This window comes from Atractosteus spatula, chromosome 7, assembly GCF_055471065.1.
Source record: "Atractosteus spatula isolate fAtrSpa1 chromosome 7, fAtrSpa1.hap1, whole genome shotgun sequence".
Lineage (NCBI taxonomy): Eukaryota > Metazoa > Chordata > Actinopteri > Semionotiformes > Lepisosteidae > Atractosteus > Atractosteus spatula.
In genome coordinates, this window is record NC_142712.1 from 46,836,855 (window position 1) to 46,851,109 (window position 14,255).

Below are 14,255 nucleotides of genomic sequence, written 5' to 3' on the forward strand. Positions count from 1 at the left end.
ATGCTAGACGACTACTGTAAATTCCAAGCGTCTCATGTTGGAGAAAACTTCTTTTTGCTAGCCCCATTTACCAGATCTTATCAGACTCTGGCTATACATTACTAGAGTCCAGATGTTTAAATGTTCCGCTTCAGTGCTATGAACAGTTATGGAAGCTTTCTCACAGGTATCTGAAGTAGTTTCTTTTCAGCTGAAGAGAAGAGTGATTAATCCTTTAATGGTAAGCATGCCACTTTCATAACACATTACAGGATATTTATAGATAGTTGAATTTTTTTATGTTGTTACAGTGCACAATATTTTAAGCTGTTCAGCAAAGAATGTGCGAGAATGCTTCAGCTGCAGTTACTACAAGCAGAAGCGTGTTGTTTTTCTAAGGATTAGCAAAATCGATGGATATAACCACTTCTATTCCATTGTGATCATGAAACAATAAGGCAAACGCTGCAACTTAACATAGCAGAGGATTTACAGCAGTATTCTGTTTTTTTTTTAACCCAGAATACTCTTGTATTGTATACTCTTGTATCATAGTTTTAACTAGGACCTGAAACTACACTAAACTCATAATCAGCACTGGTAAATTTATATTTTTAGATCTGAGTAAGAAAAGAGTGGAATACTGAACACTGTTGAAAAAGCATGGGCAATTCAGACATTTGTACAATATAAAAGCTTGGAGAAACTTGATAAGTGTAAAGAGACCTGTCTGTAGTGGCACAGATTTGTTTAAAACTTTGTCAAGCACTCTTATGTGGATAAAGAAGGCTCTCTGGCAACAGGCCAGTTTCTTCTAACATGAGGAAGCTGTTCTGACTCGGTATTACCGAGAGGTGCATTCAGATAGTACAGCCTAGTAGCTAAAGAAAAACTATGCACAGCTGTTTTTGGGGTTGGACTTTGAAAAAACACTGAGTTTCAATTTTAAATTAAAGAAAAATCTGGTTACAGTCATGCTTGAGGAGGACTGGAATTTCTGTACTGTGTTTGAATTGTTCCTGGCTTCCAGAATTAGTATGGTGTCCACAGATGGTTTAAAAATTGGGTGCTTTAGATGACAAATGTGACAGTTCTCTTTCTCTCTTCAGGATGAAAAGTACCGGATTAAGAATATTGCTATCAAACCAAAGGCACCCACTTGCTGTTTTATTTTTAAAAAATGGCAAATTTCAAGAGAAAATTTATTTTTTGAATTGCAGAGTGAAATTAAATTGGTAAATGTGCAACTTCAATATATGCCGATGTAACTGTTAAATCTAAAGTAATTTATCTCCGGTAATCCACTGCACCTTTTCTGGTAATGAAAGAATTGGGCCATTTTTTACAACTTTCTAAAATGTGTTAACTTGTGAAACATCTGTGAGGGGAACTAGTATTGGGGAATTCAAATGAAAGCATTTCATTTTGTGAGTATTACAAATTTTACTGATGGAGCTAAATAGTCACCTTTCTTAAATCTTCTGCACTGTAATATTTTATTTCAGCTATACATGCCGTGTTAAAAAAACAACGAAAAAGCAATGAACTTAATTATTTACACATTCACAGTACAAGTTTACAAGATATCTACACGTTAAAGTACTCTGTAAAACATACAACAACTGAATCTCGGCTCCGATTTTGCACAATCTTAAAAACAAAAAGTTGACATCCCGGTTTATTTGCACACAAAGCATTTTAACTGAAATGTAAAGGCTTGAATAAGTCAAATTGCAACATAAAGACTTTGAATTCACATTGCAATATACAAGGCAGCTCAACATTACAAACCTTTGAAGATGGTTCACACGAATAGTTTTTACTTTGTACAGAAAAAATGGTTATGAGCAGGTACTGACAATTACCTAAATGATTGATTTTCAAAATTGTAAACAAAATTGAACTTTGGGGCTCATATAGGTTACAAAGCATGTTCAGTTTAAGAATTAAGCCATTAACATTTATATATGGGAACAGGCTCTGGGTTATAGTCTGTTTTTCCTTTGAATAAATCATCATTGTTTAATGTTTAAGTTCCTCTTTTCTCTCACATTTGTGACTTGACTGCTGTGTATAAAATTTCACAATGAACATCTCCTGTTGGAGAAACTGAAACAGTAAATAATTTTGTCCCCTCTCAATAAATTGATATTAAGATTTTATTTCTGATTACCTGCACATCAAAAGCTTTGAGGGGAAGAATTTTTATAACAACCATATAAATGCTGAATTTAAAAAAAAAAGATGTGTAAGAGTTTAATTACAGCAAAGGACAATCCTGAACAGGAACTAAAGTAGGCAATTCCAGCAGTGGGCTATAAAACATTTGCTAATGTGTAACAGTAATTGTATGCTCAGATTTACTCACCTTGCTTTATCATACTTCCATAACTTTCTGCTACAATTTGACAGTATTTTAAATAAGGTAGTTCTTTATTGTGTGGGTTTATGGATCCACGACTGATGTTTTTTTTAATGCTACTGTACAAAGTGCAAGTGGTAGCATTTTGATGTTCTATATACGAAAATGGAGACAGATTATTGTACTACTCTATTAGTGTTTTACATTCACTGAAGAGTCCTTCAGCTTAGCAAGGCAGCTCTTTTCTTACAAAAACAGAATTAACCTTGGTGACTTTCTATGAAATGGGGAAAAGCCAGTGTACTTTGTGAAAGAATATTTCACGTCAAGTATTTTACTATCCCTTCTCCTAAAAATGGAATGTTTTTACAACTTTTTGATGATATTTTCGTAAAAATGCAATTTTGGTATTTTTGTTTCCTTCAACCAATTTTTAAAAAACTTCTTTTTTAGATAAGACGTTCAACTGGCACACAGAAAAGTTCAATGAAGGCTCAAGAACACTTGACGTTTTCAGTATTTATAATGTTCATTGAATAAGGCACACAATGCACAGATTCAGGTAAACTTGCCAAAAAAAAAAATATTTACACAACATTGTTATTTACCTGCATGACCCTTAGGGACTCCTTGGTACTGTTCTAAAATGATTGCCCTATTATCTTTTTTTAATGGGATAGCTGATTTGTAGGTCTTGGAATTCATTTGTATCCATAAAAAGGATGCGATGATAATACGAAGTTGACTTTAAATCGGTATGAGGACATTGTTTTTAGATCTCACGAGTGTTAAGGAGCAAAGCTATAGTAACAGCCATGCACTTTGCTGACAAGACTCCCCACCGATGAACTGAACACACCTTCTCTATCGCTTAGCCCTCAGGTTGAGGGTACACCATTTCCCAACTACGCCCTGTCCTGTAGCAGCCCTGGGATGAGCTGTCACTCGTGATGACGACCGTGACATTATCAGTTGATTTCAGATGCTAGCCAAATAGTTAACTCAAGTGCCCCACATGAATGGGCTAACTGTCAGAATTAGCCTCTGTGCCACATAGCCCGCACAAAGACTGCGAGTAATGCTATGCATAACCTCTAAGTTCAAAACTGGAGCTTCGATTCACAGTGGCTTGGCAGTCTTAGAGGACCAAAATGCTTATGTAACAGAGAACCACAGCTACATGACAATGCTTTCGAGTCCAAAACACACAGATGTCTAAGTTTTAACAGATAGCAGCAAGTACGTTTAGTAATTTCTCAGCGAGTTAAAACTGCTGTCCAAGTAGGCACCCTGGACTGTTACCCCATACACAGTTGACCCAAGATTAATGTCTTCAACAATTCTGACATTAATGGATCTCTGAGCATAATATCCTGTTTAGTTTTAGGAACTAATGTGTTGTTCGTGTTTCAATTAAAAGTGCATCCTAATGTGTGAGACCGTTACACACAGGATTTGCATTAGTCTGTGTCAAACATTCAGCTTTGTAGGAAATGTCTCTGCTACAATCGTCCATAAATGCATTTCTCTTTAGCGTCAAGGCCATATGCTTTCAATTCAAAATATCACAGAGATGCAAAATTTGTGATATTTTGTGCAAATGGCTAGACAAATGCATACTTTTTTCCTTGTTTTTGTAAAGTTCACATTTAATGGGAAGACAATGCTCAGTGGCAGTGAATAATGGAACCCATTCTTCAAGTATTCTCGTGTGTTAAATCATGAATGCCACATCGGCACAACTGCATGAAATGAACAATTGCGCTCCTCCGCGCAGTTTGTTCATTCTCTCCGGCTCCGGGCTCACGAACGCAACGGATGTCGCGACCCGCTGCTCATCCTCGAGCGCCGAAAGAAATCTCGCAACAGACCATCCGGGTTTCATTAGCAGAAGAACAAAAGAAAACGGGAGGATGCTGCCGGAAGTAGCTTCTTTGGCCACTTTTGCAATTTGTTTTACCCCCCTTTTCAAGTACAGTCAGTCTGGACTTCCAGCAGCATCAGAAAAACCTCAGCAGGTCTTAAAACACTGTAGTCCTTTTACAGAGTCAACACCTACATGTTCAGTAGCTGTATTTGTTCACAGCCCTCACTTGTGTAGTCTGAGGGACAAATCCATTGGGTTTTGGGGGGACATCTGGTTTTATAGAGGGTGTCCGCTTGATCCCTGTGCGTGGGAGAGAGCCCTGTCCACTGTAGCTACTCTGCCTTGATATGGAAGGCTGTGGATGACCAACAGGTGCTCCATGTGAGTCCATCCTGGAAGGGGGAGTGGGAGGAACATATCCTCCTCTGTTCATACTGGGTTGCCTTGATAAGACAATGCCATTTGGCGAGTTTATGTTTTTAGGAAGGGCTGATATGGAATGCCTCTGAGAGGAATTCCGGTGGTAGCCCCTCTGTCTTTCTAAAGTGCTCATCTGCACAGTGGACGTCACCGGAGTAGTGGGCACATCCACCCTTTTAGTGGGACTATTCCTCGGCAGGGTCGAAGACGGAGAGTACAGTGAAGCCTCTCTGCTTGGGACTTTGGGAGGAACCTCGGTCACGTTCGCCATAGGGTCCAGCATCAGGTTTTGGCGAGTCATGGGAATGTCGCCAAGAATGGCTTTGGAGCCGCTGTTGGTTTCATTTAGATGCTTCAAGAGATCATTCAGGGTATTCCTTGCATCAACCGACCGCCTGTGGTCTTTTTTGCTGGGTTTACCAGAAGCAGGCTGATCAATATTTTGCATTTTCCTCTCTGACCGGAGGACATCTGTATTGGAAAAGGAAGCCCGGTAGTCGTGGGTAGCGTTTGGAAGAACGACGGCACTCGGTATGTGAGAGTGCCCCATAGGAGAGTGAGGAGGGGGACTGGCAGGAAAGTATTGGGGACTTTTGAGGGGAGAGTCCTTCCTTGAAGCATTTATTTTATTGTGGGCTTTCTCCCACTGGTTCTTGATAGGCTGAAGGGTCTTCTGCTGGAGAACAGGGGTAGATTCTGGAGTGGGAAGAGCAGCCAGTTCTGGGGGCTGACACTGGCTGCTCAATATCATCGTCTTTGTGTCTCCGCTAGGTGCACTGTCCTTCCCATTGCTCAACAGGTTTGTGTACAGCTTAGGCGAATCGATGTTTTGCTGGTATTCCTTCACTGGACTGTCGAACAAGCCGTTGAGTTTAGCAAAGCTCCCGCTGGAGTCTGTGCACGACTGAGCGGACTCGGCGTCCTTGTGTATTTTCCTTGATTTCCGTAAGAATGCGTCTCGGTAGCAGTAGACCACAACGGCGGCAATGAAAGCACCCAGCAGAAATGCAGCGAAAACACAAGTGATCAGGACGTTCATGTGGACCATCTGGTTCGACTCCCCAGACTGCACATCCCAGACTCCTGAAATAAAGTGCACAACTGAAAGTCAAAACTACAAGTTTAATTGTTGCAAAGTCAAATTATTAGCGTTTAAATAAAGCGGTAAAGTAACTGCAGAGCTATAATGACAAATCTAAAAGGTTCTTCTCTATTCTTAAGTTTTCATATCATTACATTTTTTTCATTCATTTTTAAATATACATCAGCAGTTTCTTGACACTATTGGCTTCCAACATGATTAGATTTCAGAATAAGATGGCAGATATGCATCAATGTTGCAGCATTTACATAAATATATTGTCTGTTATTATTTGCAGACAACATGAATAGCCAAAGCACACAGTGCATCACTGGGGAAGCCTACTGTTACAGGGTCTGGAGTTCCATCAGGGTTATTATAATTGTTCTTTTAGAATTCATTGAAATTTTAAAAATAATTTTCAAGTCTACTCAGGCAGGTGAAAAGATAATGGAAACAACATATCAAATGCAAAATGAGCTTGTATCTATCCTAATCTTTCAGGCAAGTAGTTGCTTTCATAGAATTGTATTAATAACCTGCACAAGCCTAGAACATTTTTAAACAGTTTAATTCTGAGCACTTTTGTGAAGAACCTAGAGAAAAGGTATTTTTTTACAAAAGGCATGCAGTTTAAGAGACAATAGAGATTAGTACTTCTCATGTTAATAAAAATATTTAAGGAGTAGCAGTAATGTATAAAACAGAGGGTTTATAAAAATGTTAACCATCTATAAGGAATAAACAGTTGTAAAGTTGTAAGAGTTAATGCATCTGCCTAAGCACATATTGCTACAGGCCCTCAGTAGTTTTAAACTTTGTTAAAATTTGTTAGTAACCACAGACATTTGTAAAGTTAGTCATAAAACTCTCATGCAATGCTGTATTGGATCTAACAGGAGGGACTGGAAATAGAGTTAGTGGCAAGGCCTTTTGAACATTTATTGGGGATAAATCTCAAGGTTAAAGACTTCTAATGGCAGTGAGAAGAAAAAAATGTGAAAAAGAGAGGTATAAAGGAAAACATTTTACAAAGAAACACAGTTCGAACTGAAGAACAATCATGGCAAAAAATTAAAAAAAGATACAAAAGTATTGAACATAAAATCATAAGTAAATATAAAATCACTGCCATCTCAACTGATGGAAAGCCTGAATAGCTGCTTGTAATTATGCTAAGAATCCCACTTGAAACCTGTGATTTAAGGTGCTTCCTCTCACTGAAGTAATATTGCAGTTCAAAAGTCTTTTTTTATGAGTGAACTCATGTCTTGTAAGTGGACCATGGGCTGCTACTATCACAGCTGCTCCCAGTTTGTACTGCAGTCATCCGAAGACCAGGTGCTGTCCTAGACCCTGGCTGACTTACAGAGACTTTCTAATGGCAGCGATTATTCAGGTTTCCATTCAGCACTAAAGAACTCCCTGTAAAAGGCCTTACCCTTCGGTACACCTGGCAATGAATCAAAAGAACGGGAAGTGGCTGGGTCATCTTGGAGCACAAATTTCCTTGAACCAAACAGTTCAGGTTTCTGAGAGTCAATGATTTGGGGTGATTCTATGGGGCCAGATGCCATTGTTGTTACTGGAGGTGATGACAACTCCATGTCTGTGGTGACAAACAGATTGTTAACATTTGGTGCACACAGGGTATGAATGAAAACGTACCTTTGCCTACCAGGTTATTAGACGTGGTCGATGATATCAGTTAGTTTATACAGCTCTTTTCTTTTACTTATTCCCAGATAACAAAAATGTAGAATGGTAGGTTTTGTACACTGACATTAGCTAATTTTAAATAATTTACTCACATTAAAAATAATTAATCTTGTATAAACATGGTTAATTTAGTTTCTATATCCTTCCAAATTTACAGAGTGCTCTGATAACTAACCTGTTCATTTTACAATAAAATATCTGAGACTCAAAGAAGCACAGAATTATTATTAAATCTTTATATTCCAGCTAGTCTGACATGAAATGCATATTTAAAAGGGAAAGGTAGGATTATTTCTGCATATTGAAGAATGACACCTGTATAAGCTTTAGAAGAGACAAAGCCTGATGGATTTTCATGCAGGAGATGTTAAATGAAAATCTACAGGAAGAAATGTGATCGGCCAGCGATGAATAGGTCTAATATGCTGTTGGAGAGCGATGGTGCGCTAAGCACGAAAAAGCTCATCTGTCACTATTGTTGTAAAGGCAAGAAAATGAAGGAAAGATGGTAAGATGGATTGCCAGCAGCTTCAGAGGAGCAGAGAGGGTTGAGATATGCTGAACTTAAAGAAAGAAAAAAAGATAAAAAATTTAAAAAGTAAAAACTAACCAGATGTTGGATCGCCAAATGTTTTGTAATCTGGCGTAGATGTAGTAGCCAAAACTTCTAAAGGAATTAAAGGAACAAGAAATCAGTGTAAAATAACCAAAATAAAGCAAATGTGCCTGCAAATTATAAAAGGTTTTATTCAAATCATAAAAAGGGAATTTTATTTGCTGCATATTACTTCTGAAGCCCAGTTACATGTACAAGAAACAAACGTTATTTGGCATCTGGTGTTTGTTCAGATCAAACAGTTCAGCTTTGTGAATCTGCTGTACCAGCACTGCGTGGTATGTATATGTACCATGAGTGCAAAATTAGTAGAATGTGACTGTAGATACGCATATCAAGAATCCACAGAAGAATGTGACAAAAGGTTATTTGTGTGATACTGCAAGCTACTGGGGTCATTGGACGTGACAGAGCTGTGAAAGCCTCACCATGACAGTCTCCCAGCCGCACTGTGTTGCCATATTCCACATCTTGCTCATACCCAGAGCTGTTCATTGGAGAGAGAAAGAGAAGAGACACTTAACTGGGATAATGAACAACTGCCATCACTCAGAGACAAACTTGTCTGCTTTTTGGTGATACACATTTATTGGAGTATCCTACCAAAAACTGTGCTAAATTCTGGAGGCACTTTTCTTCCAAGCAACTTTTTAAAATTCAGTCCAAAGAAAGTTACAGAAAGAGATACGTACGATATGCCTGGCTGCAGCTTTTCACATGATCCATGGGCCATCCAACCACAGTAGGGGTCACGAGAGGCAATGCAGGCCCTGTATCACACAACAAGAGAATGAGACAACTCTTCCTGAGAGCGCAGTCACACTTTGAATCCCACAAAACATTTTTATGCCCTGGCCTGTTAACCTGCTGCAGCCATGTGGAACTTTATGACTGAATGCAAAAACGGAAGTAGAAGATGCTAGCCTTGACCGTGGTGTGAAAGATCGCTTACAGGAAAGTTAAGTAGCATCTTGGCAGCCAGCTGTGCTCACTTACTTCTGACACGTGCTGTGACGCTCACACCGGCTTAGAGGGATGCGGATTACGCAGCTTGAGAAGGCTACGAACAAACCGTGGTTTTCTTTGTCCAGATGCAGCGCTACGACTTTTCGGTCTTCTTCGCTGTTTGATATACACCTAGAATAAGGAACGGAGAAGAAAATAAGACCATGCTAGTTTTTTTTTCTTTTAACCATCACCCAAAGAGGCGAGAAAAGAAATCCTGACTACATTGGAGGTCTTGGGATATTTAATTCTTTGTTCTAAACACTTAGTTAGCAATCCTGGCTTCGGCGAACCTTACGATTCAGAGCAGGGTTTTCTAAAACCACATCAGTAGTGTTTCTGGTCCTTTGGTTGTTCAAAAAATGAATTTAAAGTTAAAAATAGGGTAAAGTTAAAGTCCATTGAATATGCCATAACTGTACGATGCTTGCCAAGAACTGCAAGAATCAAGACCTCTTATGGCAGAAGATGCTTCTTTCAACTTCCTGCAAAATTTTTTTATCTGTAACACGAATCAAGGTACAGTGAAAATAACTTCGTACTTCGCCCGGTTGAAGACGTCAATCTCTTCCAGCAAGACGCTGTCATTCAGGGAGAAGGGGACGGTCTTGGCCAGAACTTTGAGCACCACACCAGCTTCGGATCCAATGAAAACAATGGTGTAGTTCTGACGAGGGCCTGCAGAATTATCGACCACTATAGCCGTCAACCTGTACCTGCAAAAACGAAAAAAAGGGGGGCACACTGCTCAATTTCTGGATCAAAACGGCATTTTTAGCAACTGGAGAGAGATCAGATGACTTCTGCAAAAAAAAAAGTCCCACCTGACGCGGGTTTTTGTGAACCACGGCTCCTCACCGACAGAGGGGACGGCAGAATCCATCAAAGGATGGGATTTGATGAAAGATAAGGTTTCATCAGGGAAATCAATGGAGGTTTTGTACGCCTCTGCCAGACCTTGTCCTGCACAGCAGCCAGGCCTGAAAGAAACACAGCAGCGTTTTATTACCCGAAACGAGAAAGGGAACACTCACAGGGGCCAGCAAGGGTCAGCCGCTTATTAAATGCGATAACAGAGATGGTAAAAACATGCCACGCACTTGTAAACATACACCGACGTGCATATGGTGTTCGTGAGGCGATACTGGCTCAAACATGTGACGTTTCTAATTATCGTTAATGAATTATTTATGCTGCCGCCACCACCTTTTGGGAGACCACATCACCTCAGATCGGGATCTACCTGGGTTTGGGGAGTTTGTCTTCAGGAAAAGCCGTCCAAACGGAGTCGGGAGTTTTTTGCTCTTTGAACCGGCCCCTGAACACTTTTTCGATATCGGCCATTGAAAAGGCACAAACTGCAGACCCCGGGATGCTGTCAAAACCAGAAATGAAAAATGAGAAACTCTGGGAGTCAGGAGTGTTGCTGCTTCCAGAGATCGGTGACTCGATACTCACCTATTAAGCTGTGTGGTAAATACTCCAATAACGGTGGGGATCCCATTGATTTCTATTATGTCTGTAATGGACTGCAAAACGTCAAAATAGAAAAATGACTCCCCAGGAACAGAGCAATTGAGGCGCGCCTTAACAAACGAGGTCCAGTGTTTTTCTAGCACTCTCTGGGACCCGCCGACATCATTTTTACATATGCGTGCCACTCGGGAGTACACAGCCTGAGAGACCGAGAGAGAGAAACAAAATGGGAGAGATTCAGTTTTATGAAAGCACTTCTACTGTTTAAATAATGCATTGCGAACCCATTCCTGCGCAGCCCATACAAGCTGTTCCTTCGGCCAGGATCTGAAAGCATGCACATCTAAAGCCTTTCACCTGAAAGGGTGCAATGTTTTAATCTACCTCTGTGCCGACAGCTCTCCCAACCCCCACTGCATACCCCCATTTAATACAAAAAAGAAGAAAGGAACAGATACTGGGATTTAAGGCCTTTAATTAACCATGAGTAACAAGCTTAATAATTTACCACTGCAAATCTACATCACAGTACAGGTATCATGCTCTGCATTAGTGCGACTGAAATATTTATTAACTTGCAGCTTTAGGGAAAGTGCTTAAAAACCTGCTGGGAGATTCCCAGCCCAAAGTATTGGTAAATTTCAACATTAGTGATGAGACTAGACTGCATCCTTATACCTTTAGGGAGCTGTCTTATTCACCCACTAAGACAATTCTTTAAAGTCTTGAAATGAATTGCTCATAAGTGGGTTTTTAATATTTCCAGTCAGGTTGTAATTTAAAAACAAAACCTTCATGTAAGCATTTGAAACGTACCTTTCCCAAATTATTGTGTTCCACCGCTATTTCCCTAAAGAAGAAGTAAACGTAGTTCCCGTAATCCACAGCATGCAGGAAGTGAGGTTCTGAAACACAGGATGTTTTATTAAGTTAAGTTAAATGCAAACTGTAGGAATAATTATCTACCTGTGTGTTTATCACCCCGGCAGCAGTAACTCTCAGTATAAGGTTACACATCAACTAAAGCAATTTCCTGCATCCTGGAGGCATAGAAATCTCCATGAGTGCCCAGTGAAGCATGAGGAGAAAAGTAGGGGGAACTTTCACAGCTTAAGATAAGAGAACATAAATGGTTCTGTTCTCCAAACCTCTGTATGCACACTGCAGCAATAAAAGAGCACTTCAGTGTAACTTCGCTGTAAAGAAAAGTTACATGCCACACAGCAACTAAGGAGAGTCACATCTGCAAAGGTAAAATGGATCAAATCGTACCAGATTTTGAAAATGCCCATTACCTTTCAGCCACTTGGAATCATACTTGATTGTCCGCAGGGCTGAGCCGTCCCCCATGCTGCGGTAAATGACGGCATCGCTAGCCAAGAAGTCGGCCACTGTCGCTGAATACAGTTTGCCATCTGAAATGACATTACACAGGAAAGGTCAGGCACTGGTTCTGTAGAACCGCGATATTTATTTTGGACAATGACCTGTGATGCTGGCAATAAGTAGATAATATTAAAAAACGCTTGTGTATTTATTAACTCTGACACTCACAAAGCCCGGTTGCTATGGGCACCATTGTGCAGCTCATTTTAATGAAAATGATGATTAATAATGTTTCTGATCAGGCTTGGCACTCACTGAGCCTTCATATTTTGAATCTTAAATTCCCACAGCACTGAAAGAGCCATTAATCATTCTGACTTCTTATTTGGAAGTTTTCATACCGGCGAAGAGGGCAACATTGGTCTGCTTGGCATCAAACGGGCACCTCGCCAAGCCACTGATTTCTTCACCGTCAAATTCCAGGGTATCCAGCTGGATAAAAAAAACACAGATATGGACTTTGGTTGATTGGCTTCTGAGGTAAATGTGCACAGGCTGATACAGGCTCAAAAACATGACTTTCGTGCATCACCATAACTTAAAGAGACATTTCACACTGTAGTTGTGTAATGGTAGTTGGGAAACAAGCAAGCTGTTTAAGTCAGTTCTGTAAGAAAAGAATGCACCAAAACAACCTATTAACACACACACCACTGGACATTGATTACATAGCAGGAAAAGGAAAACGGTTTTGTGACGTTTACTTACTCTGTAGTATCTACACATTGGATTGAAGCCATTCGTGCCACAGATGAATATCAGATCCTCATTTCTGGGAACTAGCACTTTAATAAAATTATGGCATTCATCCTTCAAAAAGAGAGGAAGATACATGACAACATATTATTTCAGGAAAACAGTTTGGTTTAATTTTTATGAATGAAAAAACAGCAGCGATTTCAAGGCTAAGCTTACTCTGTGTTTCCCTTTCATAGCGCAGGTCTCCCGGTCAGCTTGGCCTGATCTCCAGGTAAGTTTCTGTAAATGAGAAGGAAAAATGTTTGCAAACTGTTCACTTTCATTCTCATGTCTTTGTTACAACAACATTAGATTCCTGGTGGCATTTCACCAATAACATTGTCTTTTTGTTTTAAATCACAGCTGCTTGTTTGTAAGATGAGAACATTGCAAACCACAATTGGACTGTTACAGTATCAAGGGAACTTACTCTGTACGGGATGATTTCATTCCTGTAAGTTTCTCTTAAACTTACTGAGTAGACCTGGTCTCTACACAAAGAGAGAAAATTAAAAGTGGAGAATAATTAGGGCTTGCAATAGAAAGGACACCATTTTAATACCAACACAGAAAGTCATGGCTTTGCAATCTGCAGTATTACTTAAATCTTCCATCAAATCAATACTTTCTGTATATATTATCGCACAGATGTTTCATCACTCCAATACAATTAAGAGTCTTTTAAAGATTTACCTGCCAGCTATGAAAAGCGTGTCCTGGATCTTTATCATCAGCTGGAAGTCCAGTCTGTGTTGAGATTCATTGCCTGAAGGGCGCCCTCTAAATACAGCATATTGCTTGGAATCTGCAAGCCGAAATGAGAAACAGCATTATTTGGGATTATGGAGCACCACAATCAATAGGGAGTATTGATTAACTGTATAGATGCCATGTATAATGGTTTAAACTAAATCCCTCCGTAATGTAATGAATATTAAAGAATGTAACATTGATGCATTCTGAATGCTTACATAAACTGTGTCAGCAGATTTTTGCATTTTTCTCACAGTAACTGAAGAACTTTACATTTTAAGTCCCCCTGATCCTCAGACTGATAAGGAGATGTATAGTTCCGTATTCTGCAGTTTATTTTTTTAATATTGAGTGTGATCATATATCACCACACCTTGAGGAAGCATAGCTGTGGGGTGGTAAATTTCACCTACACAGTTCCTGTTCGGTAATCTGCTGGCATGACAAACTTAATAACAGCAATATAAATAATAATAACAGCCCCTCTAGCAGTCTGAGGGTTGGGAAATAAAGTATTCCTGAAGCATGAGCCAACTTGAGACTACAATTGGCAAAAATGTTTTTACGATGACTTGTGCACACACAACTTACAGTGATAGTCTACGGTGTCGAGAGGCTCAGCGTCTTCAGGAAAGCTAAGTGCTAGAAGCCGTGAGGTCGCGAGAAGCACCAAACCAAGGAAGAACTCTATTCTCTGGCCCATGGTTCGCACAGAAAGGAAATACTTTCTGCTTCAGAAGAAATCAGATGTTACCTGCAAGAAACAAAAACACCAGGCATAAGCTTCCTCACTTTTGTAGCTTGACTGACCCATTGGCTAGCTAGTAGTTAACTGATCCCAGGATCTCATCCA

The 14,255-nt window shown here is 39.8% G+C and overlaps 1 protein-coding gene across 2 annotated transcripts in view; it reads right to left on the reverse strand.

The window, feature by feature from the left end:
* Nucleotides 1-1,447: 1,447 nt before the first annotated feature.
* The window catches only part of sema6d (semaphorin 6D), a 101,755-nt gene continuing 88,947 nt past the window's right edge, over nucleotides 1,448-14,255 (reverse strand). The window contains exons 3-20 of one of the 2 annotated variants that reach the window (XM_088921350.1): nucleotides 13,994-14,156; nucleotides 13,343-13,454; nucleotides 13,080-13,140; nucleotides 12,827-12,889; nucleotides 12,620-12,721; nucleotides 12,253-12,343; nucleotides 11,821-11,940; nucleotides 11,342-11,430; nucleotides 10,508-10,725; nucleotides 10,293-10,424; nucleotides 9,874-10,029; nucleotides 9,592-9,765; nucleotides 9,041-9,181; nucleotides 8,737-8,814; nucleotides 8,473-8,531; nucleotides 8,039-8,095; nucleotides 7,151-7,318; nucleotides 1,448-5,711 (exon numbers count right to left, since the gene is read on the reverse strand). In XM_088921350.1, the coding sequence (XP_088777476.1) occupies nucleotides 4,405-5,711; nucleotides 7,151-7,318; nucleotides 8,039-8,095; nucleotides 8,473-8,531; nucleotides 8,737-8,814; nucleotides 9,041-9,181; nucleotides 9,592-9,765; nucleotides 9,874-10,029; nucleotides 10,293-10,424; nucleotides 10,508-10,725; nucleotides 11,342-11,430; nucleotides 11,821-11,940; nucleotides 12,253-12,343; nucleotides 12,620-12,721; nucleotides 12,827-12,889; nucleotides 13,080-13,140; nucleotides 13,343-13,454; nucleotides 13,994-14,105 (3,240 nt within the window). In that variant the 5' untranslated portion in view covers nucleotides 14,106-14,156 and the 3' untranslated portion in view covers nucleotides 1,448-4,404. The remainder of the gene's footprint in view (nucleotides 5,712-7,150; nucleotides 7,319-8,038; nucleotides 8,096-8,472; nucleotides 8,532-8,736; nucleotides 8,815-9,040; nucleotides 9,182-9,591; nucleotides 9,766-9,873; nucleotides 10,030-10,292; nucleotides 10,425-10,507; nucleotides 10,726-11,341; nucleotides 11,431-11,820; nucleotides 11,941-12,252; nucleotides 12,344-12,619; nucleotides 12,722-12,826; nucleotides 12,890-13,079; nucleotides 13,141-13,342; nucleotides 13,455-13,993; nucleotides 14,157-14,255) is intronic. The other variant, XM_088921352.1, reaches the window with a different exon arrangement.